Consider the following 25,801-nt stretch of genomic DNA (forward strand, 5'->3'; position numbering starts at 1 on the left):
CTTGAATATTGTGGTATAAGTTGTCAATAGGGAGGAGACAGACATTTGTAATGTTTGATCTACCTAGGATTTACCTAGTAGAATAGTGATAAGTAGTGTTTGGTTGCCGATCTCGTAAAAGTAATGGGAGGGGATGTCATTACTAATATATAAAAAGAGAAGAGAGAGAGGGAAGAAAGAGAAAAAGTAAAATTCTACTTGACAGATTCTTCCTTTTTTGAGGAGGATGGCATGGAAGGTATAAGTAGAGAACATGGGTGGCACATCACCAGACAAGCAATTTTTACCTTTGAATCTTGTCAGTAGTCTCTAGGGATTGTGATGCTAAATCGTTTACCAAACACGATAAAATTTACCAAAAAAGTATTTTTCTATTTAGGACATACTTGAGGATGCCAAGCATGTGGCAGCCAAATAGACCCTAAGTAAGGCTTAAGGGATAACCATTCAAGGCAGTAGTATCAATGTATCCGATTATGTCACTCCTGCCAAAAAGTGCTCATTTCAAAAGAACCTACGAGTCTGTGTCATGGAATATTAGTTTATCAAGTGACGGGAGAGGAAAAATATATAACAGTTTGGTTGCTCGGGGGTGGTTTGGAGAGTAATGGAATAAGAAGTTAAAAGAGAGGAGACAAGTATTTGTTTTGACTAGAAGAATAGTGGAGTGGTAAGTGGTGTTTGGTTGCGCGGCAGTCCTCTCGGAGAGTAGTGGAAAAGTAGGGTGTCATTACCAATATGGAGAGGGAAGAGAGAGAGAGAGAGAGAGAGAGAGGACCTTTTTCACTATTCTTCCACAAAAGTTATACCATTTTGGTAGAATTTGGTTGGAAGATGACCATGTGGAACATTAGTGCCACATGGGTGCCAAATGAGAAAAAATCAATGATGATGTCTCAAACATGTTTGGTAGTCAAGTGGAATTTCATTACAATATTGGCAACCAAACAAGGAATCAGCATTCATTGGAATGGCATTTGAAATTCGAAATTCCAATGACTGTCGAGCGTTTGTGCAACCAAATAGAGAGAGAGAGAGAGAGAGAGAGAGAGAGAGAGGGAAAGGGGTCATGAGCAAGGAGTAGGTGAGAAGTGGCTGAAAAGGGAAAAAAACTCCACTAAAAATAGAGTTTTTGTTCTCCTTGTTTTCTGCCACTTCGCGCCATCCCCTCACTTATTTCCTCCCAATCTTCTCCCTCTCCCACTCTCAACTTAGAGGTGCAACTTCGAACAGGTGGGTTGAGCTTTTGTAATTAAATTCCAATGAATGTCGAGCATTTGAAACCGAGAGAGAGAGAGGTCATGAGCGAGGAGTTGGTGAGAAGTCGCTGAAAAGGAGAAAAAAGAGAAAATTTCACTCAAAATAGAGTTTTAGTTTTCCGTCTTATTTTTCTGCCATTCCACACCATCTCCTCACTCATTTCCTCCAATTCTCTCTCTACCCCACTCTCAACTTTGAAGTGCAACTTGGAACGGGTTGGATTGAGCTTTTGCTAAAAAATGAACTAGAATCAACTCGAATCCAACCCAGATTTATGGTAAAAACTCAACCCCAACTTCCTAAAATCAACTCAAGTCGCACCCCTAATCTCAACACTTGTAAACTAAGGCCCTGATTATTTAAGACTAGTAAAAGTGCACATGCGTTGCACGTGAAACTAAGGTATTAAATAATAAAATTTAGTAAAGACTTGCTTCACAGTTATATTAATAACATCACAATTCAAATAAGAAGCATCCTAGTAAACGAATAGATTCTACTCTTCAGTTGGCACGATCCATTTATGTACTAATCTTATCCATGGCGAAGATTCTACTCGTCAGTAGGCATCCATTTATGTACAAATTTTGTCAATGAATTCTCTGGAATCGTTAAAGACTGTCTGGGTCACTGCTAATGACAGCAAAGGCGTCACTGGCTTTTTGCAAGGGCACCTTCAGTTCAACATTAACAAAAGAAAGCAGTACGATTATCATGCATGTGCTGTAGGCAATAGAGCAACCACCCATAGAAATTATGATCAAATAAAACCTGATCCCATCTCCAGCTGGTTTGCCACTTCTTGAATATCGAAAACTTTGGCCTTCACCCTTCACCCTTCACCGATTGATTTCACCATACCACTCCAGATCTGTCGAACAACAAGAAATAAATCCCCAATTCCCCTACAAGCTCCTCATGAAAATGAAAATAAAAATGAAACAGACAACAACATCTCATTGTATTTTTATTATATCATCATTTCATTATATTGCTCACATTCATCCTATTGGATACATCGTTGACATGCCAGTGTCATGTAGTTAATGTTATGCAAGTCTCCATGCAAATTGGCCATTTAAGGTATCAAACTATTGGGGAATAAAGCAGGTGAGACACATACCAGTTGTGTCCTGAGTCACGTTTGTAGGTGCTGACTGGCACTCCTAAAGGGTGACCAATGTTTGTGCCTGTAGCATCAAGGCTCCAGTGTGCTTCTGATCCAGCTCAAGCACCGATGTACATTCCTCTGCTGCCTAATATGTTCGTTGGCTCATCAGTTAAATCCACTAAAAATGTGTAAAGGCAAACCAAACATAGGAAAAAGAAAACATGGATTATGACTTTATCCTGTCTAGTGCTATGCTGTAAGGTTCCAGTTTACACATTTTTGAGGCCATCACTACTTTTGGATGTATCCGTTCCCATAATCGGAAACAGCTAAAACCAAAGCCCATATCTATGCTACCAAGGTTTAATATAAAAAGTATAGCAAAAATGACAAAGATCTAATACAAAAAATGAGCAATAGCAAATTTATCTAAATAAAATTAGATAGAAGATTATTTCTTTTGAAAATTGGCTTTTATTAATATATAGAAAGCGAAGAGGGGACAAGGTGTCCCCATCCAAAATACATAGGCTCCAGCCCAATACACTTACAGTAAATGAGTAATAAAATTAGATAGAAGTTTACAACATACATTCTATGAACTAATGTAAGAAATAAATCAATAATTTTTAAAACGGCCAAATTACAAGTTAAAATTTACACCTATAAAAATGGATATGATTGTTGAATAAAACTAAAACAGATTAAAAGGAAATGAAAAGAATAGAGTTTCAGGATACTATGAACCTATGTATACATTGTTATATCGAGATAACCAAATAAAAAATGAGATAGTAAGATACTTGGATAACCATGTACAGAAAACAAGAGAGGAGACATAAGGGCCATCCAAAATCCAAATTTCAGACCCATTCACAGAGGGATGCAAACAATAGTATTCACACATCAATCCCAAAAAAAAAAATTAACCAAGATAATGCTTCTCACAAAAGTCACCCGTGATAAAAGTAAAACCCTTGATCTTGTATGTTGCCACGTCCAATGATCATTATTAGCTCAAAATAATGATCAGGAAAAGACAATTCTTGAATGTGAGTTGAATAATGGATGGGGCTGAATTCAATTACTCACCGAGGAAAGATGATAGCCAAAAAATATGAATTGATGAAAATTTCCGGCATTATTTCACCACGGATCTGGTTCATTTGATTTCTGAGGTAGAACTTTTTAAATATTTAGTGTCACAACCAATTTTATCAATAAGATTAGCCCAATGGCCTCCCATTCTCTGAATTTCAAAGCACTTATATCCCTCAAAATATATATAAAAGAACAAGGTCCAGCTGATTTCTTTCCACATCACATCCCTGATGGATCAAACAGAGAGATTCAGAGGTTTTTGTATGATGTATTGAAGCTTGAGCTGCTGCTTCTTGCCAAGGCTTGTACAAATCTTCCTCACAAAAGGTGCAACCTCTCTATTACATATCCCTTTCAACAAAACCAACACTCTTTTGGGAAGAACAGACTCCAACTCAGTTTCAAAGCTATCCACGCTGGAATGACTCGTTCTATTGCATGAGCTCAAGCATCCAGATCTAGTAAAATGGCCCAAGACCGATTCCTTAAATTCTTGCATTTTACCTGAATGGTTGACTCATTATCTGTGATTAGCCCTTGAACAGTGTGAAGGCACTCATGAACCACTCTACAGTCTGAGAATTTTCTAAGTAGCCACAGATACAATTCAGAATCTGGGAAAAAAGAGAGATAGCAAATTAGTTAAAAGTATGATATTCGATCATGAACTAACCAACAATAATATTTTCGTTAAGTTGAAGTAAATCAACTTTATTTAATAGTAAATATAAAAAAGATACTTATGTGCACTACTGAATGGACTATGGAGCAGAGCAATACCAAACTCTTGATATATCATGAAATAACTACAAGAAAGAATCAGATTTTTTTAATCACAAGAAAGATTCAGATTTGTTGTAACAAAATGAAAAAAATATGGAGGAGGAGAAGAAGAATAAAACCTACAAACAAGAGAGATTCAAAAATGAAACCTACAAACACGAGAGATATTAAAAACTGAAACATATAGAAGAGTAAGATTTGTTGCAATAAAATGAAACACAAGCCTAAGAGAATGAAATTTACAGAACTTATTGGCCACGCATGAGATAAAAGACCTTGTGAATAGATCATTACATGGCTATAAAAAATGCAGTTTATGGTCAAATATGCTATAAACCCAAACCCAAAGCCATTGCCCAAAACAATAAATATTTAGTGATGTGAAACCAAAATGTAGTAAAACAAAAGAAGAAACGATCTGAAACCAAACAAATTACCCAAAAAGCAATGAAATGATCTGAAGCTGAAAAAAAGGTGTTCCTTCCATTGCCTCCTCTTCCAAATCCTCACCCATTGAACCTGCCAAATGTAACAGATGTTCCTTCTTAGTATTCTTCATTACATAGTTGCATTTTTCTGCAACGTAATTTAATTACACATAAAATATAATTACCACTATCGCTCAAAGAGATACTATGTCTAGATATTTAGTGATCCAATAATTTTATTTTCTGTTGGACTACTTACAGATGAAGTGATCTTTAATAGGCCTTAGCTCCACGTACTTCTCGCAATCATTTCCATGAATACATTCTCTACAAAGCGTACATTTCTTGTCAATTTTGCATAAAGCTACCAATAAAGTGCCATGAAATGAGCATGGGAAAAGAAATGGAAAAAAAATTATTTAGTAATATACCCAAATGTTATTTATATCTTGTCAATTTTGCATAACGCTAGCAATAAAGTGCCATGAAATGAGCATGGGAAAAGAAATTGAAAAAAATCATTTAGTAATGTACCCAAATGTTATTTATAAGATAAATGTTATTTATAAGATAAAGCATTTCCATTACAAAACAGGAATATTCAGAGGAAGTTGTTCCAACCGCTGCAACCAAAGCAAAGATAAGTAATATTTCTACCCTTTCACCATTATACAACACTTATGTGGCTTTGTGATGCCAAGGGAAACAAATAAAAAATTCCATAATCTTGCCAAGGATAAGGTAGCTCACCACTGGCAATAAGACACTAACTGGGCACTTTTTTTACAAGCTCCTCTGCTTTATCATCTTCAACTTCTTTCAGTAATACAAACCAATTAAACAAAACCATAGGAAAAAAAATAAAAGTCAGATGCAAATACTTTTTTACCAAAAATTGAAGACGTTTTAAAGATCTGAGGATGGATTTTGAAGTTCTGATTAAGAGATATTTTAAAGTATTAGATTTTTATAGATTTTAAACAATTATATTTTTAAAAGAGGTAGCAGAGATTTCAAAGAATTTGTTCTGAAACAAAAAAAAAAAAAAAAAAAAAAAACCCTTGAAGAGAGATTGAAAGAGAGAGAAATTGAGAGACTGAGAGAGGGGGGATTGAGAAAGACAGATATAGAGATAGATTGAGAGCGAGCATACCTGGAAAAATCGCTGGTAAAAATTGTCGGACTCGCGACAGGGGAAACCCGAGAGTAGAGATGCGTTTTGATACCCAAAAAAAGCCCTAGAGAAGTCTGCTGTTTCGATAAAGAAGTAAAGCTGTAGTTGAAATATGCATGCGAGTCACCTGGCGAGAAGATGAAAATGCATGAGAGACACCTAGCAAATACCCAGAGCAGAAACAAAAAAGGAGAGACATCTGGCAGGATTTATGCATGCGAGACACCTAGCAAATACCCGTAGCAGTGTAGCAAAAGGAGAGACAACTGGCAGGATTTTTGGACGTATTCTAGGGGTAAAAGCACATACTGAAACGACGATAAGGCCCTAAGGAAAGGGGATATATCCGGAAGTTGTAGGAAATCAGAACTGGGACTTAAATGGGATTTGTACAAAAGTTGGTTGACGAATTTTCCTTGGTTTACGCTTTTAGAATAGTAAGGATTATGACAATCGATTGTGAAATCTATTAGACTCAAAATTTCAAGGTAAATTTGAGTCTAATAATCGGTTAAGCACTCGCAACCAGTTGTCACGATCTAGAACAATTATTGGACTCCATATTACGTTTAAATTGGAAGTCCAATAATTGGTTTAGGCCCACAATCAGTTGAAACAATCTAAAATGGACAGGGAATGCGTTTGACTAGGGTTGCAACTCAGGTCGAGTGGGTCGGGTTTTCTAGAATCCTACGCTACTCGAGAAATTATCTCGGGTTGGGTCGGATTGGGTTTTCTTTGAGAAAACCCTAGATTTATAAACCCGACCCTACCCAAGATAGTTTCTTGGGTTGGTTCGGGTCGGGTCGGGTTTTTATTATTTAGCGTAGTATAATGACTAATTTCAAAGATAGTAGAAAACAACAAATTTTAAGCCAAAAATCTCTAGATTTATATCATCCAGTGTATAAATTTAAGAAAGAAAATATTCTTTCACATCACAAACATGATCAGCCCAATGAAAACAATTATCTTTCATATATATATATATATATATATATATATATATATATATATAAGTAAAGCAGAATCTTCTACGCCATTACTTATTTGCTATCATTGTTGCCATTGCATATTTGCTATCATTGTACTGCAGAGTGCAGACATCTATAGGGTCGGCTTTGGATTTGTAATTTTGTTCCCTTGGCTTACTAAATTTGACGATTACATTAGATTTTTTTTTTAAATATCTATAGTTGAGATGGAAATAATATGAAATGATATGATGGGGGTTAATTTAGAGAGAGATTATCATTAATTGAAGGTCCCTCTTAAGTCAAAATTGAATTAGGTTTTATCTGATATCAACTTCTCAAAATTGTTTATCTGATCCCACCTTTAGGCATACCAACAAAATTTAGATTTGGATTTAGTTGATATTTTGAACTGGATCAGATCCTTAGATTTCCAAATTAGCTACAACAGTGCAAAAATTTCGGATTTTCAAATCTTTTCTGCGAGACATTATTTGGAAATCAATATTTGTGGCATTTTCCTTCACCATCGCTGCTCCTCGACGTTGCTCCGGCAACAACGGGACATCCCTCTCTCTCTCTCTTAAAACATGATCATGGAGATGATTGATGTGTTTTGTATCCAAAACTCAAATCCAAATCAAAATACAAATGCATGAGGTATCCAAATGGGCCCTTACCCATTCATCTTATAGTTCCTCATATTACACTTTTCTCTTGCTCCTCAATCTAAAATGCATTTCAAATCATGCATCGCACGGTTGGTCCCAGTAGTACATATGAAGAGATTTCTAGATAAGTCTCGCCTATGTCTATCACTATCTCTTTCTCTCTTGCTTAAACTTGCATCCATCCAAGCACATGGCTTTACCAGGGTTTACAAGACATCTAACATCCTGTCGGTAGACATCTAGCCTGAGTCTGATGGTTTTTGTTTCTTTTTTCTTTTAAACTCGATCCGACGGGAGGGTCCAGTAAAACCCGGCAAAATCCGAGCCAAGTTGCAACCTTATTATATGAGACTTCTAAAAGCGGTTTTGGCATAACCGCCGCACCGGATATAGAATCCCGGTTTTTTCAATCCGGTTTTTGCAGAACCGCACCAGGTTTTTCTATCTCCTCCCCCTTATAAGAAGCCAGTGTTCTTATTCGAGTGAGCTTTAAGGAGAAAAAAAGGAACAATAGCGATGAGATCGGCGTTCAGGAAAATTTCTGTCTCTCGTTTAATTGGAGAAACTAAAAAGAGTTCTCGTTATTTCAGTGATGGAAAGGGTAGGGTTTTGAGCGAGGAAGAAAGAGCAGCTGAGAACGTCTACATACAGGTAGGGTTTCTTTTTTATTTATTGATATTTTTTTGTTCTTTCTCTTGATTTTGAGATTTTGGATTTTCTTTTAGAAAATGGAGAGGGAGAGGTTAGAAAAACTGAAGTTGAAGACGGAGAAGGAGAAAAAAGCTGTGGAGAAAGAGAAATCAGAGAAGGTGTGTGTGGGTAATTAGGGTTTATGTTTCTTTTGAGTTTTTGCTTTTGCTTTTTATTTGAAGATTGTTTTTGTTTTAATGTTTATACTGTTCTCTTGAATACAGATCATTTATTTTCCTCTCAAACTGATATTATGGTTTTCTGTTTTCTTTTTGTGGAAATTCATTTGGTTATTTGTTTGGATTATTTATTAGTTTTTTTCTGGATTGCTATGTTTCAATCAAGGAAGCAGGATTCTTCCCAGGGAGCCTTCGATTCCCGCTTTAGATTCCCGTTTCAATTCCCGCTCCGGCAATACTTTCAATTGTGGATGTGAAATTTATTATACGTTTTGATGAAGGATATTCACTGAACCTCTTTGTGAGATTGACAAAAATAGGGCACAGAAATTGGTTTTAAAGATAGGGAGAAAGAAAAGGAATATGACCCAGTTCATAGAACATAAAAGAATCAATTGTGTATTCTCATCACCACAAATTAACAGTTTGAACTTTGAACATAAAAGACGCAATTATGTATACACATCACCACAAATTTACGGTTTCTTTTATACATGTATTATACATGTACTACATGTTCTATACCTCAGTTTTTTGGCAGGTATGTTGACATTGAATCAGTGCCCTCAATGTCAGGATCTTATGTCCTAACTCCTGATTGATGGAGAAAGAAATTCAAACCTCATTTCATATTGTTCTTGTCCGGTTAGTAGTTCAGTTCATTTTGTTGCTAGTTTAACTACGAGAGCAAGCAAGTGATTAAAGGCTTGTGTTGCTAAGTAGGCTTTGGGTTCTTGCTGGTGCAAATTTGGTACAATGATCGATAGGAATTTCAGTTTGGTACATATTATAATTAGCACAGGTTGCTACTTTGTGTATTGAAGACCAATCTAATACACATTTTCTTGAAACATACATTTTCTGTTATATTACTTGTTGTTTTTATATGTTCTCCTGAAATAAAAAAAATGTTATTGATCAATGGAGAACCAAACATACAGTAGAGGGCAATTCTGAGATAGGGAAAAGCAAGCATAATTGCATTTAAAAGGAAGCCAAAAGTGGTGGAAACTCTAATAGATGGAGAATATCAACCAACATTTTTCAACCAAATTAGTCAGTTACGTAACTTACATTAAACTATTACTAAACTTGGATTCCCGCTTTCAGTTCCCACTCTGGCAACCTTAAGCAGGATTCTTCCCTGGGAGCCTTCGATTCCCGCTCTCGCAATACTTTCAATTGTGGATGTGAAATTTATTATATGTTTTGATGAAGGATATTCAGTGAACCTCTTTGTGAGATTGACAAAAATAGGGCATAGAAATTGGTTTTAAAGATGGGGAGAAAGAAAAGAAATATGACCCAGTTCATAGAACATAAAAGAATCAATTATGTATTCTCATCACCACAAATTAACAGTTTGAACTTTGAACATAAAAGACGCAATTATGTATACACATCACCACAAATTTACGGTTTCTTTTATACATGTACTACATGTTCTATACCTCAGTTTTTTGGCAGGTATGTTGACATTGAATCAGTGCCCTCAATGTCAGGATCTTATGTCCTAACTCCTGATTGATGGAGAAAGAAATTCAAACCTCATTTCATATTGTTCTTGTCCAGTTAGTAGTTCAGTTCATTTTGTTGCTAGTTTAACTACGAGAGCAAGTAAGTGATTAAAGGCTTGTGTTGCTAAGTAGGCTTCGGGTTCTTGCTGGTGCAAATTTGGTACAATGATCGATAGGAATTTCGGTTTGGTACATATTATAATTAGCACAGGTTGCTACTTTGTGTATTGAAGACCAATATAATACACATTTTCTGGAAACATACATTTTCTGTTATATTATTTGTTGTTTTTATATGTTCTCCTGAAATAAAAAAAAATGTTACTGATCAATGGAGAACCAAACATACAGTAGAGGGAAATTCTGAGATAGGGAAAAGCAAACATAATTGCATTTAAAAGGAAGCCAAAAGTGGTGGAAACTCTAATAGATGGAGAATATCAACCAACATTTTTCAACCAAATTAGTCAGTTAAGTTAAACTATTACTAAACTTGGAACATACCTGGTGGACTGAGATACTCTTCTTAGTAGAGCATTTTATTGGTTTGGCCGGTCGAATTAACCTTTTTTTGATCATGTTTTCTTTTCCATTAGCTTGACTAGAGATGAACTGAAATTGATTAGGGAGTTAGACACATTGATGCAAGGTGTATGGAAAGATCATTATGCATGCCACTTTAATACCAAGTTGGTGGTGGGCCTGGTGGCATTCTAAGAGGTGTAAAATAGGGACTAGGGTTCGGATCCGTGAGATTAAAGTTTAGGTGTGATGGTTTCATTCAATAAAATCGGTTTTAGGATTGCTGGGACTATTTCAGTGGTCAGGGACCATTACGGATGCAAATAGGTTATGTAGGGTGATTGTCTAGGGTGAGGATGAACCATAGGCACTAGTGTATAAGAGTGTTAGGATCTGGTTTGAAGTTCTGGGTTGAAACAATGATTATAGGAAAGGAACAGTCCACGAAGGTTGGGTGTTAGGATCTGGTTTGAAGTTCTGCGCAGAAATAATGATTATAGGGAAGGAACAGTCCAAGAAGGTTGGTCGGTTGGGTTGACAGTCAATAGGGACTGTTTAGGTAAGGGTAAGGTGGTCGAGGGTGGAAAGAGAGGTTGATGTCGATGTAGGGAGGGTTGCTGGCGAGGGAGTAAAGGATTAAAGGGGGCTAGGGGTCTACGGGCTGTGTTAGGTATGTAGGGGCTGTGGAAAGAGGTATGCGCAGGTTTCTGGACAACAACCTGTTGTTGGGTTTCGGAGAGGGGATTACATGGTTGAGGTTATGGGAAAGGGGTGAAGGGGCTGGTGGTCGAAGGTTGGATAAAGGGAGGTAGGGACTGGGGGTGGTGCGGTTGGGAGTGGAAGAGGAGAGGTAGTAGGGGTGATGGCTTACGACAAGTTGGCCGCGGGTTGGGGTTTGCGGCAAACAAAAAAGAAAGAAAGAGAGATAGAGAGGGACATAGAGAGAGATAGAGATAGAGATAGACAAAGATAAAGAGATTACCCCTTAGGGTCTTCTCCCTGGCTATGGTTCAACCAAGCTCGGTGAATCGGGTTGAAAATGAAAGTCGCCAAAAAGTGGCGGAAAGAGCGGAATTTCGTGTGTAGGGGTGACATCCTTAGATCTACGAAGGAACGCCAAAAGCGAAAGCAGCTCTCTGGGTCCCTACCGACGCTGGGGTGCGAAAGCATGGGGGAGCGAACAGGATTAGATACTCGGGTAGTCCATGCCGTAAACGATGAGTGTTCGCCCTTGGTCTACGCGGATCAGGGCCCAGCTAACGTGTGAAACATTCCGCCTGGGGAGTACGGTCGCAAGACCGAAACTCAAAGGAATTGACGGGGGCCTGCACAAGCGGTTAGGAGCAATTATTCAATCTTTCTATTGTATCTCAAAAGTGGCTAAAGGCCTTACATTAATATTTTTAGTAGAAATCCTAATCAAGACTTAACCCATAATTCTAATGGAACTCAAATAACTAATCCCAACACAATTTAACAAAAAACTCTCTGCAAAATAGAACTCCTAATCAAAACTAAATAGATAGTAGGCTTACTATATTTAGTAAACTCGAACTTATTATTTTAAGTAAACCCGACTTCACCTACTTCATTGTTCTCAACCGTTTCCTGTACATCTATTGAAACATTATGGTTTCATGTTCCTTCATTTATTGGTTATTCCTCCCTGTTTGTATCTCCTCCGATTTTGGTCTCGATTAGTTCAAAAGATTGAATGGCCAAGTCATTGAAAAGTGCCTCCAAATAGATAGTGGGATTACAATATTTAGTAAACCCAAACATACTTTTTAGTAACCCAGAACTTGCTATTTTTAGCAACCCAAACATACTTTTTTTATCAAGTCACTTTAAAAAAAAAAAGAACTTGCTATTTTTAGTAAGCATGAACTTACTAATTTCAGTAAACCTGATTTTACTTATTTAGTAAATGCGAGCTTACTATATTTAGTAAGCTTGATAAGGATGCCCCAAAGGTACTTTAATGCTCCCCCCATTTGATATTGGCACCTAAAAGATACTTAAAATTAAAATATGGGATCTAGGATGGTCCTCATTACACATTGTTTGGGTACATCACTCATTACCATTGGACACAAGTGACAGAAAGAGGTCTTGTCTCCTAAATCTTCAAGTTCTTTTCACAGGCCTCCACATTCCTCAAGGAATAGTTCTAGCGCACTTAAGAAGGTATTGTTTGCACATATAATCTTTTAAAATAGACATATAAGCATGGTTAGGGAGAGGAACTGTTAGTGATCTCTCCCCGCTCACAATTAGCTTTAGTAAACTCTGATCAATCGACATAATTACACCCAATTAGTTGCCCGTTATATGTGAATAAGGGAAAATGAAACTACGTCATAAGGCCACTATAACACTCCAATGCAAGTTATTGCATAGATGTCAGCCATTTTCTTTAGGAACATTCCTTTTGAGTCTCCCGGAAGAGTCTCAAAAGGTTCTTCTTCTTGAGGAACGGGGCCTTCATCTTGAGGAACCTTCCTTTTGGATCTCCTGAAAGAGACTCAAAAGGACATATCTTCTTCTCAGAGAAAGTCTGCAAAAAGACAATAAAACAATTAGTTCCGGAAATATTTTTCACCTTCTTTCTTTTTCTTCCTTCTTCTCTAGTTCTTATCCTTCGCCTCACTTTTTTACTCCGAAAGATCTGATCTCTCTTTCAAAGGACCTTTCCTCTATTTATAGAATTCTTTTTGGAGTCATTGGCAATTGCCACCTCATCCTTTATCTCTCACTCCACGATCCTAACTTTCTCTTTTTAGAGCCATTGTGACCGCCACCTCACCCCTTATCTTCTTCTTTTTTTGAATGATAGCCAAGAATATATTAAGCAAAAAAAGACCGAGATGGTCAAATTACAAAGAAGAAAAGAGAGATAAACACAGGGGAGAATCTAAAACAAAATCAAGGTAGGAGAGAATCATATAAAGCTAATGCTTCTTTGGAGACACCATCCCTCACCAATCTATCCACCACCGAATTAGCAGATCTTCTAACATGTTGGAAAACTATGGGCGATGACCCAATCCGATCAAACACTTCATCAAAGAGCGAATCGAATCTCCAAGGGTGATTATGTGATCTTTTTAACCAACGAATCACATTTAGGGAGTCTCCTTCCACCACCAAGGACGCCAATTGGGATTGCTCCATTAGTTTTATCCCTTGGTGAACTGCTTTCACTTCACCTCACCCCTTATCTTGGATCCCACACAACTTCCCCTTTTATGAGGAGTTACGTAACTCTCTTTGTTTGAAATGTAGATGACTCATTTCTTCCTCCGCAAAAGTTTTCATTTCCTTAAATTTATTTCTCTTTTTGAATAAAGTATTTTTATTTAACATTTATCCCTTTTATACCCCTTTTATTTAATAAAATTCTGAGTTCAACTCACTTCTTTGTAAGAAGTACAAAACCTCTTCAACCAAGAGAACCCCTTGCTGCATTGTTGCAGTCTTCCTAATGCAACTAATAAATATGAGCAAGATCATGTTGTTGAGAGGAAGTTCTAGCTATTGCCTCTGGTATTTCATTTATTGTCCTATGAAATAGAAAGCTTCGAGTCTTCAAATGATGTTAGGTTCCGTCAAATTGGGCAACCATGGCATAATGAGCAGATTCTCACTTTCCCGGTCTCCGCCCAATGAATCGTCCCCATTTGCTCTTTTGATATTCATGGAAAATTGTGATGAACCCAATTTTTTTACTTCCAATAAACATTTTGTCAACTGAGCTTATTCAAGATATTTTTATATTGTTGAGTCCAACCGTGGTGATCATCAAACTTGGATGGCCGTTGTGACTAATTCCCATTGTTGATAGTGTTTTCTGGGTATACTTTTCTTTCTCCATTATAATTCATGTCACTGATAATAATCTTACTTCAAGCATACTTCAAAAAAAAGAATAAAAGAAACCACCCTAAAAATTGCTTTGGATTTGACATCCAATTGCTATTCTTCACCACTAAACCCTCCACTAGATTCTCATGGAGGGTTCCGATCAGATTTCACATCGGAATCTGCTCGGATACCGTGATATAAATCGGCACTAAAAGTTTTAAAAGATAATCAAGTGATTAAAAGAGAAGAAGAGATGGAGAGGAAGAAGGAAAATAAGAAGAAGAGAAGACAAGATAGGAAAGGTAGTTCATGTAGTTGGAAAACCCAAACCACGAACACTCTTAATATTTGCTCAAAGCCCAAAGTGGGCCCTCAAGTCACTTAAGTGACTGAAGATTCAGGTGATCTTCTTGGGCTAGTAGGTTTTCTAGAGATGGTTTTGTGTCTCTTGTGGAGGAGGATCAAAGACTGGGTTTTGGATTCTTGAGGTATTTTTTGATGAAATCTTGGAAGACAAAGGCTTTCTTGGTGAAGTCTTCCTTAAGTTCCTCGCAAGGGAAAATTTGAAATATGGCTCATGGATTGTTTGGAGTGTGTTGAGTGTTTCCCAATTCTCATAATCTTCTCTTGGAGGATAGGAAATGTTTACATTTTGGGGGGAGTTTGGATTCCTTGGAGCACGAATCCAGCCTGGTGGCTTTGTTGGTCCTTTAGAAAAAAAAAATCAACGGATGTTCGAGGATAATCTCTTTAGTGGGGAATTCGACATATGAGTTAACCTTTTTGTGGACACTACCTCTATAGAAAATGTAGTGCGATGATGCACAGAAGGCGTAGCCAAAGTGAAGCGAAAACTCGAAAGTGGACTTTCTTGTTGCTCTTCCCTACTAGATGATATTTTGATGGCTTTTCTGGTGAAAACTCGGCCCAACTGTGACCTAGTGGTCACGGGTTCAAGTCACGTAAACAGCCTCTCTGCAAAGCAGGGTTAGGCTGTGTACACTGGGCCGCCCTTTTCTTCTGGTGAAAACTCGGCCCAACTGGAATTCATGGCATTTTTGAATATTATAAAGGTGGAATTGTTAAAACCCTTCTTGTGTGCAACTGACTTTATGGATTCTCATGAAGCCAATGCGCATGCTCTTCTTAGAGGGCTTGCGATGGAGCTTGAGGGTGCAATTTGGAATTTGCGATGGAGCTTATTTAAAAAAGATGCAGTGCCCTATGTCCTATATGCAGTGTATCCAAAGGAGCAGTGATATTCATGCTGCAGATCTGAAATTTGGAACTATATCATGGGAACAAAAATAAGTAACGACAGTAATTTTTTAGCATGCATTTTGTCCTTAAACTTTACTATTCGCTTTTAGTTCTCAACAGTATTGAATCTGAACCATTTGATACAATAAATTTGTGACTGCATCTGTATCAAAGAGCTTGTTTTTTGTCTTACTTTATAAGATCACATAAAATTAGACTCAACTATGCCAACATGAAGTTAACACCCTTCTATTATTGTTTTACATTTCTGGATTACTTCAACCAATTCTTCTCAGAAAGCTGAAGATGAAGAAGCTCACAAAGGCTAATAATGCATCTGGGAGTACCGATGGCAAATACTTTATATATTTGGCTTCTCCATGTATGAACCTTGGGTTTGTGTATAAAGGATACGTTTGTTTTTGAATGTTTGGATAGAGGAAATGTTGCAGACAGATTTTGCTTCTGTTAGTCATTGGTGTGGGTCTCCTTTTATAAGCGGAGGTTCCGTGACTTGTGGGACTTGATTAATGTACTTTCTTTATCTTACGCATGGATGTCCCTTGGCATGGGACCAAGACCAGACCAATTGGGTCGCTCCATCCATGTTGAAACACTACGTATGATTTTTTCCGCGCATTCTAAATTACTCATAACAGCCCTGTTTGTTTTGGATTTTGAGGATCAATTGTGAGTCCAAAACTGATTATTGGATTCGCAATTGATTCTCAAAATCCGAAACTAACAGGGCTAAGGATGTGTTCTTCAATCATTCTCCAAAAACACTACTGAGAATAATTTTTTTTCCCTTTGTTTTTGCCCTAGGCCAACCTGAACCCAACCCGATGCGATTTGGAAAAAATGGTTTGGACGGTTGGGTTAGGGCTGTGGGAGATTTAGAGGTGGGTTGGGCTGGGGTTGCCCATCCTCGACCCAAGGCTCAGGTTGGGTCGTGTTAGGGTTGAAGGAGTGCTATCTCAGGTTTGGGTGACGTAGGAGGCCTCCTACGTCTGATTCCGAACTACTATGTGGGTGGGACTGAAGGAGGGAAGGAATTTGATTGGTAGGTGAGCACACCATCCCTCCGGGGAGCAACTGGAGGTTGATTCAGTCGTAACCCACCTGGCGAGTTCAGCTATCTATTTCGGTTCAGGGTTGGCCTCATTCCGACCCAACCAGCCCGAGTTGCAGCCATAATGCTAGCATTTTACTCTGACCCAACCAGCCCGAGTTGCAGCCATAATGCTAGCATTTTACTCTCTCTCTCTCTCTCTCTCTCTCTCTCTCTCTCTCATGTCCTAGGCTAAATCACTTGCCATCCTTCACTACGGATGGGGAATCCCCTCAATTGCAGTGAATAGAGGTAGGCGCTCAGTTAGATGAATAGAATTATCTCTACAATTAGATGTTTGTGCCATGAGACGGGATATATCAGAGAATCAACACCAACTTTCACTTAATCTACAGGGTAAAAATTATCCATTGCAGTGTAGTTATCAATTTCTTGATCATGGATCTAAAAGAAATAGCCCAGAGAGATTCAAAGAGATTTAAAAAATGGACTCAACCATATCTGCACGTTGTGCTGTGTGATTTTAATCTTCTCTGCCTCCATGATGGTCTCCTCACAAGAATCATATCAGTAGATTTTTTCTTAAAATCAATTACACTATGATGGATATGATAAAGCAATTGCTCCTGGTAGCAACAGTCAATGCAATAACATGAAAAAAAGCCATAAAAGAAAAGTTCATACCTTAACAATCTTGTAGATGTCGGAAACCCCGAGAAGCAGCACCACCCAGAATGTGTGAGATCTTCATTCTTCATCATGGCCAATATGAAAAGATTTAGATGGTGGGGACAAACCATCTTCCAGAGATCTCACAGGCAGACCATCTTCCGTCAAGGAATTAAGTTGAGGACAGTATTGAATACTCAGATTCTGGAGGGAGGTAAGTTTCGCATCCCCTTAGGAAGGGACTCTGGTCTATCACAGTATCTAATAACCAGATTTTCAAGAGAGTCTAGGTGATGCAACCCCACCTCCATGGGCCAATAAACTAAGTTTTGACACTTGACAATCCTCAGATCTTCAAGTCTAACTAGGTGTTGCAGCATCTCATTAGGTAGTGATGTTAGACTCTGGAATCTTTCAGTGAGAGAGGAGAGAGAAGTGAGGCAAGGCACCCAAGAGCAATCAACTTTGGACAATCTTTAATGGTCAACTCTCTTACTGTAAAGGGTGCGATCATTCTAGCATAAATGCACTGGATCCCGACGAGAATAGTACTATGATGGGTGACCTCTTGGGAAGTCCTCATGTTGCACCTCTCTAACTATTTGTCTTCTTTGACCTTTCAATAAAGTCATCTTTCAAAACAAAAGACAAAAGACAAAAGACAAAAAAAAAAAAAAAAAACTTACTGTAAGCAGGTACACCATTCCTCCAATCGAGACAGCCCTTCAAGGTTTAGAATCTTTAGTGATGGAAAGCCCTTACCCCTGTCACACCCAACAAACTCACCACTGATATGTTTCAAATCGTAAATATATAACCTATCGAGAGATAATTGAGGAGGGGTAGCTGCCCAAGAAGTGGTAAGACATTGCATCCTGAACATGACACAATGGTAATTCTTACTATAGAACTGTGAATCTCCAATCCAACTTGGGAAATATACACCTCTATAGCCTTCTATTCTCAGGATTTCAAGGTTGGTATGAGGTTGGACGCTTTCGAGTACTTCTTGGCCGTCTTCACTACCAAGTTCCCATTGAAAGGTCAATTGGCGAAGGTGTTTTTTATTCTTCAGATTTGCCACTTGGGCCTCTTCTCCATTTCTTACCCTCTTAAGATGTGAAATGTGAATTGCTCCTCTGAGGTTCATCGGGTCCTTCAATTCACCAATACTATTTCCACTCTCTTTGCTCCCCACAACAAATTTGGACAATGTTTGGACACTAGTTAATTTCCCAATTCTAGGTGGAAAGAAGTGTAGCCTTATTTCTGTCTGAAGATCGAGACGCCGGAGGTTAGTAAGGTTCCTCATGTCATTTGGTAGCTCACGAAAGAGTTCGCACCTACTGAGTTTCAGAATTTGTGAGTTGTAAAGGCTGCTTGTCGATTCGGGCAGCCTACTGATCGAATTATTCGAGAGGTCAAGATATCGTAGATGTTTCAAATTATTGATAGAATCTGGCAACTTATTTATTCGAAGACCTTTCAAATCCAACACCCGCAAGGAACTCAAACATAGGAACACATCATGAAAGAATAGCTCAATATTGTTAGGAATGTTACCTAGAATAAAAAAAGTGGGTAAGCCCTTAGATTTAATGTTGCATGCCTAAAAAACTAAGGGATCTTTATCACGACAGTAACAGGATGAATAGCCTTTTCATGTTTACGCCACGACTCAATACTCTCAATTATAAACATTCATCACCCGCAGTGAATTGTGCTAGGTCATGTATGAGAGCATGCATCTTATACATATCTTCAAAATAACCGGTATGAGAAGATTGAAAGAATGAAACTCCACATCAAAATATCAAAATACTCACTACCTATAGCTTCCACTTGCTTACTTCTTGTAGGCCGAACGGCTTGTGCTATACACAATTGGATCAATTTATCAAAATACTCCCTACCAAAAAATCAGCTCCATAAATCATCCCAACCCTACGATTTGTGGAGGTAAAAATGGACATGGATAAATTTTCACAAATTTGTCCATGTTTTGCCTCCATAGTTCGAAGGGTTAAGATGATCCTATGGAGCTGATTTTTTGGGCACACCCTATCTATGTGAGGGCCCATCAAATGAAAGCTTTGGATCACCCAAACAATGTGGCCCCCACTGTATTTTAAGCCTAGGGTGTAGATAAGTTATCTGTACTAGGGTGTAGGAACTCTCTTTCTCTCTCTCTCTCTGTATTAGCTAAAGAGCTTTGAAGCTTTGAATTTTGAACTTTTTGGGTTAAGTTAATGGAAATTTTGTCCCAGACTCCTTTTATTTTTTTAACTCTTAAATAGCCTAACTTGGGATTTATTTTTAGCATATTTAAAGAGGTGTTTTGATCTAGGTAAAAAAAAGTTGGAAACAACTATTTTCCATGGAAAATAGTGTTCCATTAAAAACAAGGAAGTGATATATCCGCCCCTTTTGAATACTTGGGACACCCAGCTGCTGGGTGTCCCAAGTAATCAGCTGGGTGTCCCAAGTAATCAAAAGGGGCGGATATATCACTTCATTAAAAAAAAATGGGGATTTTGCAAAAGTCCTCTACTTTGCTTTATTTGCAAAAAGGGTCTTCTAGGCTGACAATTTGCACAGAGTCTATCACATTTTGACAGAATTTTGCAAATCAGGTCATGCAATAAATTTCTGAACAAAATACCCATGGTAGATACACATTGGCTTACGTGTTTCACTCTAGCTTTTTTTCACCAGGAAGACCTTTCAAGGTAGTTCTCTCCTGGGGGCACTCCCTTCTGTAACCTTTCCAAGCAGTGATCCCCACAGGTCGCCCCCCTCCCCCTACCCCCTTTTGAACATGACATACGTGCTTATGGAACACATTAGATTAAGCCCTTTACCCATGTCCCACACCAGGTTGAACCCTACCTAGTCTCATACCTATTCAAGTCAAGACTGTGTATCCCAGAAATGTGGTTTGTCTAAATCAATTGTTTGGGTCTAGTCTCTAGTCTCTAGTCTCTAGTCTCTAGTCTCATACCTATTCAAGTCAGGACTGTAAACACTCCGTCGGTATCCCTGAAATGTGGTTGTCTAAATCAATTGTTTGGGTCCATATGCATCCCCATTTGGTGTTTGTTTTGACCAATGATAATCTTAATATGTAGGGCATCGCTTAGATACAGGTCGTTTCAGATTTTGGAGAAGTGATTTTGAATCTAAAACTGATTATTGGAATCGAAGTTCATTTTCAAAGTTAAAAAACAACCCGGCCTTACAACTGTTTGTTTAAGATATTTTGCATCTGATAAAGATTCCTGACATGCAGGTATGTGAGAACCACTTTGAGCTGAACTAATAATCAGCTTCCCTAATCAGGGTTCATTGTACCAGCATCATTGAGTTATTCATGCAGTATCTAATCTCAACTAATCTTGGAACTCAGGGTGAGTTTGGATTGCCAGAATCAATGCACTAGAATGGCCATCCCATTCTGATTCTGCCTTATTCTGGTGTTTCGCTCAAAAAAGGAACAGAATCAAGGGGCAAAAAGGACATTGGGGTGGAGTTAGAGGGGAAGCATTGCTGGAATCTGCACTAGAATGGCCATCCCATTCTGATTCTGCCTCATTTGAAGCTCTAGTGATTAACCTCTGTGTCTAGTGACTCGGAGATGAACAATGAATGAAAGACCCTCCTTTGGACCTAAAGGCAGTGAAGACGAGAGAAGTTTCCCTCATTTCCCTCTCTCTTATGTTCCTTCTGGGGCTGTTCTCCATGGGGATAGAAATCCGTGAATAAGCTGTTCCTGGGACTCCCTACCCTTCATGGATAACTTTATCTTGAATACAGTCCTCAGATTGACTACCCTTTTCTTGTAAATAGACCGCCTCATTAAGGCTATTCTGCAAGTGAAATGAGGATAGCAAGCCCATCCAAGGATTAAAAAAAACACACCCCTGCTGCTTTGGGTTGTAAGGTTGTTGGGTTTATTCGCATTAACAAACTGTCAGCATATGAACAAAGATCTTAGAAAATAAACTCTCTGGTTTGCCTGTCAAGATGTTTTCCAAACCTAAAACATAGGAATAGCAAAGCAAAGCAAAAAATAAGCATTCATGGCTTACCTATTCCCCCAGTCACAGAGGATCTCTCTCACTCACTCCAGGATTTCTTCTGGTTTTTTGGAGGTTGATTTGAGATACCAGCCCAAAGCAGCCGCGGCAGCTACCACACCAGCAACAACTGCATAATTCCGCTCCTTACTAGTCGACACGCCAGCTGTTGAAGTCTCAGGGCCAGATGGTTTAGCATCAGTACTTGTTGTCCCTGGGGCTGTTGTTGGTTGCTCTGCCGGTTTATAGCCCTGATAACACAACCATCTAATGACTAGTTTTACATACAAAAAATATCAATAAAAACAACACAAATGATCTGTGCTCACTACTTAAAGTTGATCTGTTCAAGTGAACGATCAGATGCTTCAACTTAAAAGAAGCAGAATAGAACATTCCATTCAATCGAACAAGGATAAAACATATGAAAAGAATTTATGACAGAATTTCGAGGTCCTCTCATAGCCCAAGAAACTGAAGAGCTGGTGACTCCTCCCAACTCTTTACTCATTCCAACTCTCAGTTTTAATTAATATTTCCGAGTGAAAATTCCTTTGCCACGTTTGGATACCTCATGCTTTTGTATTTGTATTTGGATTTGAGTTTCGGATACAAAATACATCAATCATCATCATGCTCATGTTGTACGGGAGAGGGAGAGAGGGAAGGGGAGGAGGGAAATTTTAATCGGAATATAAGGCCACGTTTGGATACCTCATGCTTTTGTATTTGGATTTGAGTTTTGGATACAAAATGCATCAATCATCCTCATGCTCATGTTGTAGGAGAGAGAGGGAGAGAGAGAGAGGGGGGGGGGACGACGTCCGGCTGCAGCAGCAGCAGCAAGGTCGAGAAGCAGCGAGGGTGAAGGTAATTGCCACAAATATTGATTTCCAAATAATGTCTTGCATAACAGATTTGAAAATTGGATATTTTTTTCACTGTGGTAGCTGATTTGGAAATCTAAGGGACCTAATCCAGTTCCAAATCTCAACTGCAAATGTGAGAAGTCCAAATCTAAATCTTGTGGGTATCCAAACATGACCTTAAGGTGAGTCTTCTACAATTCTTGCAGACATCACCAAAGACTGTTGACACCAATTTTGACCATACATGCATGTATGTAACAACCCGAGATTCTCAGGACATCCAGACTTGCCCTTAAACTCATTATCTAGCATTATGGGAGTATGTTCCTTCCTTTTCTGTGTACACCTCTTAAAAGCGGTTCTATAATCAAAATAATGCCCAATTAGAAAAATGTAACATGCTCAAATATGGGTACGGGTGCAACTCAGGTTGATTTTTGGGAATTCGGACTGAGCGGTTGAGCCTTTAATAAATTGGGGTAAGGTTCAGGTTGATTCCAGTTCATTTTTAGCAAAAACTCAACCCGGCCTAACGCAAGGTGCACCCCTAAATGTGTGTGCAAGTGGGCCATGAACTTTCACAACAGCAGCCATACAAGCTTGAGGTTTAGCTTAGATTAAAGGAGAAAAGGCTGAGTAACCAAATCTTTGCCCTTTTCTCAAATAGTAGAGAGTACAAAATCAATAAAAAAAAGCATACTCCAGATCAAGAAAATTAATTGAAAGCATACCTTGCGTGCAAGCTTCTCCATCTTTTCCTGCTCGGTTTTCTGCAGTACAACAATGGAAGCATTTAGTACGAAGATGTGAAATGCAGTGGAAAGCTCTTTTGACTTGAAACCTAATATAATTAAGAAAATCTAATACAGTAGACAACTCCAGGTTGTATTGGAAACACAGGTACTAGAAAGCCCTTCAGTCTACCAGAAGATAAATGTGAGAGTTAACAAGCACTTGTGACAAATGAAGTAACATATACAGCAATGGATTTGGATATACCAAAAGCATAGGTCCAAGCATATAATTCATAATGCTATTATTAACACTGTAGGTTATATTAAAATATCATTTAAAATGCTAAAACGTTATTTAGAATGTTATTAACACACTAGGATATATTACAATGTACCCAAGCAGTGATGTAGATCAAGATTGCCTCATTGCGTTCATTATAAACATCCTCTAGTCTCATCTTTGCACAATGCAATGGCATTAAGCACATCTCATGCACACGCCGTTATAATCATCACTGCATCCTTTTTTGATTCCATAAGAGGCAGAGAAGCAATTTAATAGTTTCTATCAGCACACTACATAGTTCATATTTATGGGCTTCCAAGTTTCAATCCACTGAGCCAATAAAGGAGAAATGGGAGCAGCTTTTTTTTTTTTTTGAAAGACAACAGTTTTATTTCAAAAGTTAAAGCAGTACAAGCGATAGGGACAAGATGTCCCCACGAGAGAAAGAACAGATATTATTTCCTTCCCCAGATACAATTCCAGAGGCATATCCTCATGGTTTCCCAACATTCTAAAAAGTTTCCAAAAAGGCCTTGATCGGTACTAGTTGCTGCCTAAATAGTGAAAATTATAGGTCCTTCACACGGTAAACTAGATTCATGGTATGATAAAGTCTTCAGCACCACGAGAAAGGACTACGAAGAACAAACAATAATATGTTTCACTTGTTCTCCACCAAGTTCCTTTGTACTTCACGTCAATTTCCATTTCCCGATTAGTGACATGGATAAGCTGAAGCAGTTGTAGACATGGTTTTAAATTTCCCCAAAACAATTGAAATGTTTCCGTCTCATCCCCACCGAAAAGGAATCTCAATAAATTCCTTTCACGTCATTATTTCCGATCAAAATTCGCAAAATTCGACCGAAATGGACGAAACGATAAAAAATGGAAAGGTCTTATGATTTACATCGTATTGACATATAGTTGGGGTCCTTGGGGGGATCTTGGTCATTGTACTTTCTTATACTTAATTACATTGTACTTCTTTACTGACTTTACTCTTCCAAACATGTGCCACATGTCACTAGGTGTTCAATGTGATTAAGCCATTATAGATGGCTTTCTTGCTTATGTGATGGTTTCTAAGTATGTATTTGCGCTTATTCTAGCCTTTTCCCAAAATTTCATCATTTGCAACCATTCAAAAAAATCATCATTTGCATATGATTCCATACATTTCTGTGATCTCACAACATTTCCACCGAAACTGAAATGATTCTATTTCCGTGCCGACCGAAACTGAAATATAAAAACTTAGCTGTAGAAGAACTTCCTTTAGAATACCAAGAGGATAGGAGGCAGTCTCCAAATAGAAGAGGTGCGGGAGAAGGGAGGTGGGGTAGAGGGTCTTAATGACAACACTGTTGGGAAAGTGGGTTTTTGCGACTTGGTGAGGATTATCTTTGGAGGATGATAACCGATCGAATGATGAGGATGGTCCCCAGGTGACTCATTTTGCTTTTTTAGATGGTTACAACATGGAGATATACTATAAGATGTGAGAGCAGTTTATATGTGAATTACATGCCAAAGCATCTTCAGGGCACTTTAGCGAGGATAAGACCATTGTGATGGTTGGGGAACTTTGCTATGGGCCATCACTAAAGAGGGATGTTGCAAGAACAATCCAGCAATACCCCATAACATGTCAATTAGCAAAAGAGAGAAAGCAAATTACAAGGTCATATACTTGATAGTGACCCATGAGACCTGGAATGATTTGAGTATGGGCTTTGTGCTAGGATTGCCGCAGACTTTGTTAGAGCATGGTTTAATATATATGGTTGATGATTAGTTTTTCAAAATGACTCATTTCTTATCATGCGGCAAAACATAAGATGCAGTTCATAGAGCCAAACTCTCCTTTACAGAGGAGGCACGTTTTCACAGACTTTCCAAGACAATGTGAAGTTTATGAGTTACTTCCAGAAGACATTGTAGAAAATGTTTTTAACACTAAATTGCAATGCTCTAGTGCATTTCACCCGTAGAAAGATGCACAATTTGAAGTGTTTAGTCGTAGTTTAGGAAACTTGTTGCGATGTTTGGTAGATCATGTTACAGGATGGGAAAATCCAAATTCCCAATAATTGCATAAGCTATATCAAGTAAGAAAAATAAAACACTATCTTAAAACCATGAAATATCAATACAACATCCAGATTCGATAAAGAAGAAGCGAAGATCAACCGATATTTTCAAAAACTTTGTAATTTTGAGGATGAATATGAGAAAAATGCAGAGAGAAACGCACCTTGATGAAGACGTTTTCCGCTGCTTTTTCTTCTTCGCTGAGGATCTTTCCGCTCGAGAACCTTCGAGAGATATACCTAGCGGCCATTCTCGTTGCCATGGCGTCTGATCTAGGGTTAGGGTTTCAGAAGATTTCAGAAATGGGAAACCCCTATGAATTAAATTTGCTTTGATAAATCTCGACCGACTGTATGAGCTCATACATAACCCCTATGATTTTTCTAAAATATCTAGATTGCCATCCCTTTAACTTTGGTTGGTTTTATGGGTGTCAACGGTCAAGTGTCAACCACGTGGATCGGATC

The 25,801-nt window shown here is 38.2% G+C and overlaps 3 protein-coding genes, 2 long non-coding RNA genes and 1 pseudogene across 6 annotated transcripts; 2 read left to right on the plus strand and 4 right to left on the minus strand.

The window, feature by feature from the left end:
- Positions 1-1,652: 1,652 nt before the first annotated feature.
- LOC143866518 (uncharacterized) lies at positions 1,653-3,805 on the minus strand. The gene is made up of 4 exons (XR_013242731.1): positions 3,464-3,805; positions 2,384-2,516; positions 2,032-2,131; positions 1,653-1,934 (listed from the first exon to the last, which is right to left on the minus strand). It is a non-coding gene; the product is annotated as an uncharacterized LOC143866518 (long non-coding RNA).
- Positions 3,806-4,721: 916 nt separating this feature from the next.
- LOC143866502 (uncharacterized) lies at positions 4,722-5,900 on the minus strand. 2 transcript variants are annotated; one of them, XR_013242728.1, is made up of 4 exons: positions 5,837-5,900; positions 5,434-5,499; positions 4,943-5,010; positions 4,722-4,774 (listed from the first exon to the last, which is right to left on the minus strand). It is a non-coding gene; the product is annotated as an uncharacterized LOC143866502 (long non-coding RNA). The 2 variants fall into 2 exon arrangements; XR_013242729.1 differs by having other exon boundaries at positions 5,434-5,496; positions 5,837-5,859.
- A 1,815-nt stretch (positions 5,901-7,715) lies between these two features.
- On the plus strand, positions 7,716-16,005 carry LOC143866512 (uncharacterized). The gene is made up of 3 exons (XM_077375987.1): positions 7,716-8,153; positions 8,228-8,311; positions 15,831-16,005. Exons 1-3 carry the CDS (start codon positions 8,019-8,021, stop codon positions 15,861-15,863), a joined length of 252 nt encoding a protein of 83 aa, XP_077232102.1. The 5' UTR covers positions 7,716-8,018; the 3' UTR covers positions 15,864-16,005.
- Positions 11,373-11,759, plus strand: LOC143866524 (18S ribosomal RNA; annotated as a pseudogene).
- A 1,952-nt stretch (positions 16,006-17,957) lies between the features above and the next one.
- LOC143866501 (disease resistance protein RGA2-like) lies at positions 17,958-19,023 on the minus strand. Its single transcript, XM_077375976.1, has 2 exons — positions 18,984-19,023; positions 17,958-18,838 (listed from the first exon to the last, which is right to left on the minus strand). Exons 1-2 carry the CDS (start codon positions 19,021-19,023, stop codon positions 17,958-17,960), a joined length of 921 nt encoding a protein of 306 aa, XP_077232091.1.
- A 2,155-nt stretch (positions 19,024-21,178) lies between these two features.
- LOC143866503 (uncharacterized protein At2g27730, mitochondrial-like) lies at positions 21,179-25,684 on the minus strand. The gene is made up of 3 exons (XM_077375977.1): positions 25,498-25,684; positions 22,952-22,990; positions 21,179-21,602 (listed from the first exon to the last, which is right to left on the minus strand). Exons 1-3 carry the CDS (start codon positions 25,594-25,596, stop codon positions 21,396-21,398), a joined length of 345 nt encoding a protein of 114 aa, XP_077232092.1. The 5' UTR covers positions 25,597-25,684; the 3' UTR covers positions 21,179-21,395.
- Positions 25,685-25,801: the final 117 nt, after the last annotated feature.

The sequence above is a fragment of the Tasmannia lanceolata genome, unplaced genomic scaffold (assembly GCF_043159265.1).
Source record: "Tasmannia lanceolata isolate RefF3 unplaced genomic scaffold, GAP_Taslan_0.1 ptg000135l, whole genome shotgun sequence".
In the NCBI taxonomy this organism is placed as follows: Eukaryota; Viridiplantae; Streptophyta; class Magnoliopsida; order Canellales; family Winteraceae; genus Tasmannia; species Tasmannia lanceolata.

Bases quoted from the DNA above. Each gene is read 5' to 3' on its own strand.
- LOC143866512 (XM_077375987.1), top strand. From the start codon at position 8,019: ATGAGATCGGCGTTCAGGAAAATTTCTGTCTCTCGTTTAATTGGAGAA. The intron at 8,154-8,227 runs GTAGGGTTTCTT...ATTTTCTTTTAG, and splicing joins CTGAGAACGTCTACATACAG to AAAATGGAGAGGGAGAGGTT. The intron at 8,312-15,830 runs GTGTGTGTGGGT...AATTCTTCTCAG, and splicing joins AGAAAGAGAAATCAGAGAAG to AAAGCTGAAGATGAAGAAGC.
- LOC143866501 (XM_077375976.1), bottom strand. From the start codon at position 19,023: ATGCATGCTCTCATACATGACCTAGCACAATTCACTGCGG. The intron at 18,839-18,983 runs GTGATGAATGTT...TTTTTATTCTAG, and splicing joins CCTAGCACAATTCACTGCGG to GTAACATTCCTAACAATATT.
- LOC143866503 (XM_077375977.1), bottom strand. From the start codon at position 25,596: ATGGCAACGAGAATGGCCGCTAGGTATATCTCTCGAAGGTTCTCGAGC. The intron at 22,991-25,497 runs GTGCGTTTCTCT...GTTGTACTGCAG, and splicing joins CGGAAAACGTCTTCATCAAG to AAAACCGAGCAGGAAAAGAT. The intron at 21,603-22,951 runs GTATGCTTTCAA...TTGTGTTATCAG, and splicing joins TGGAGAAGCTTGCACGCAAG to GGCTATAAACCGGCAGAGCA.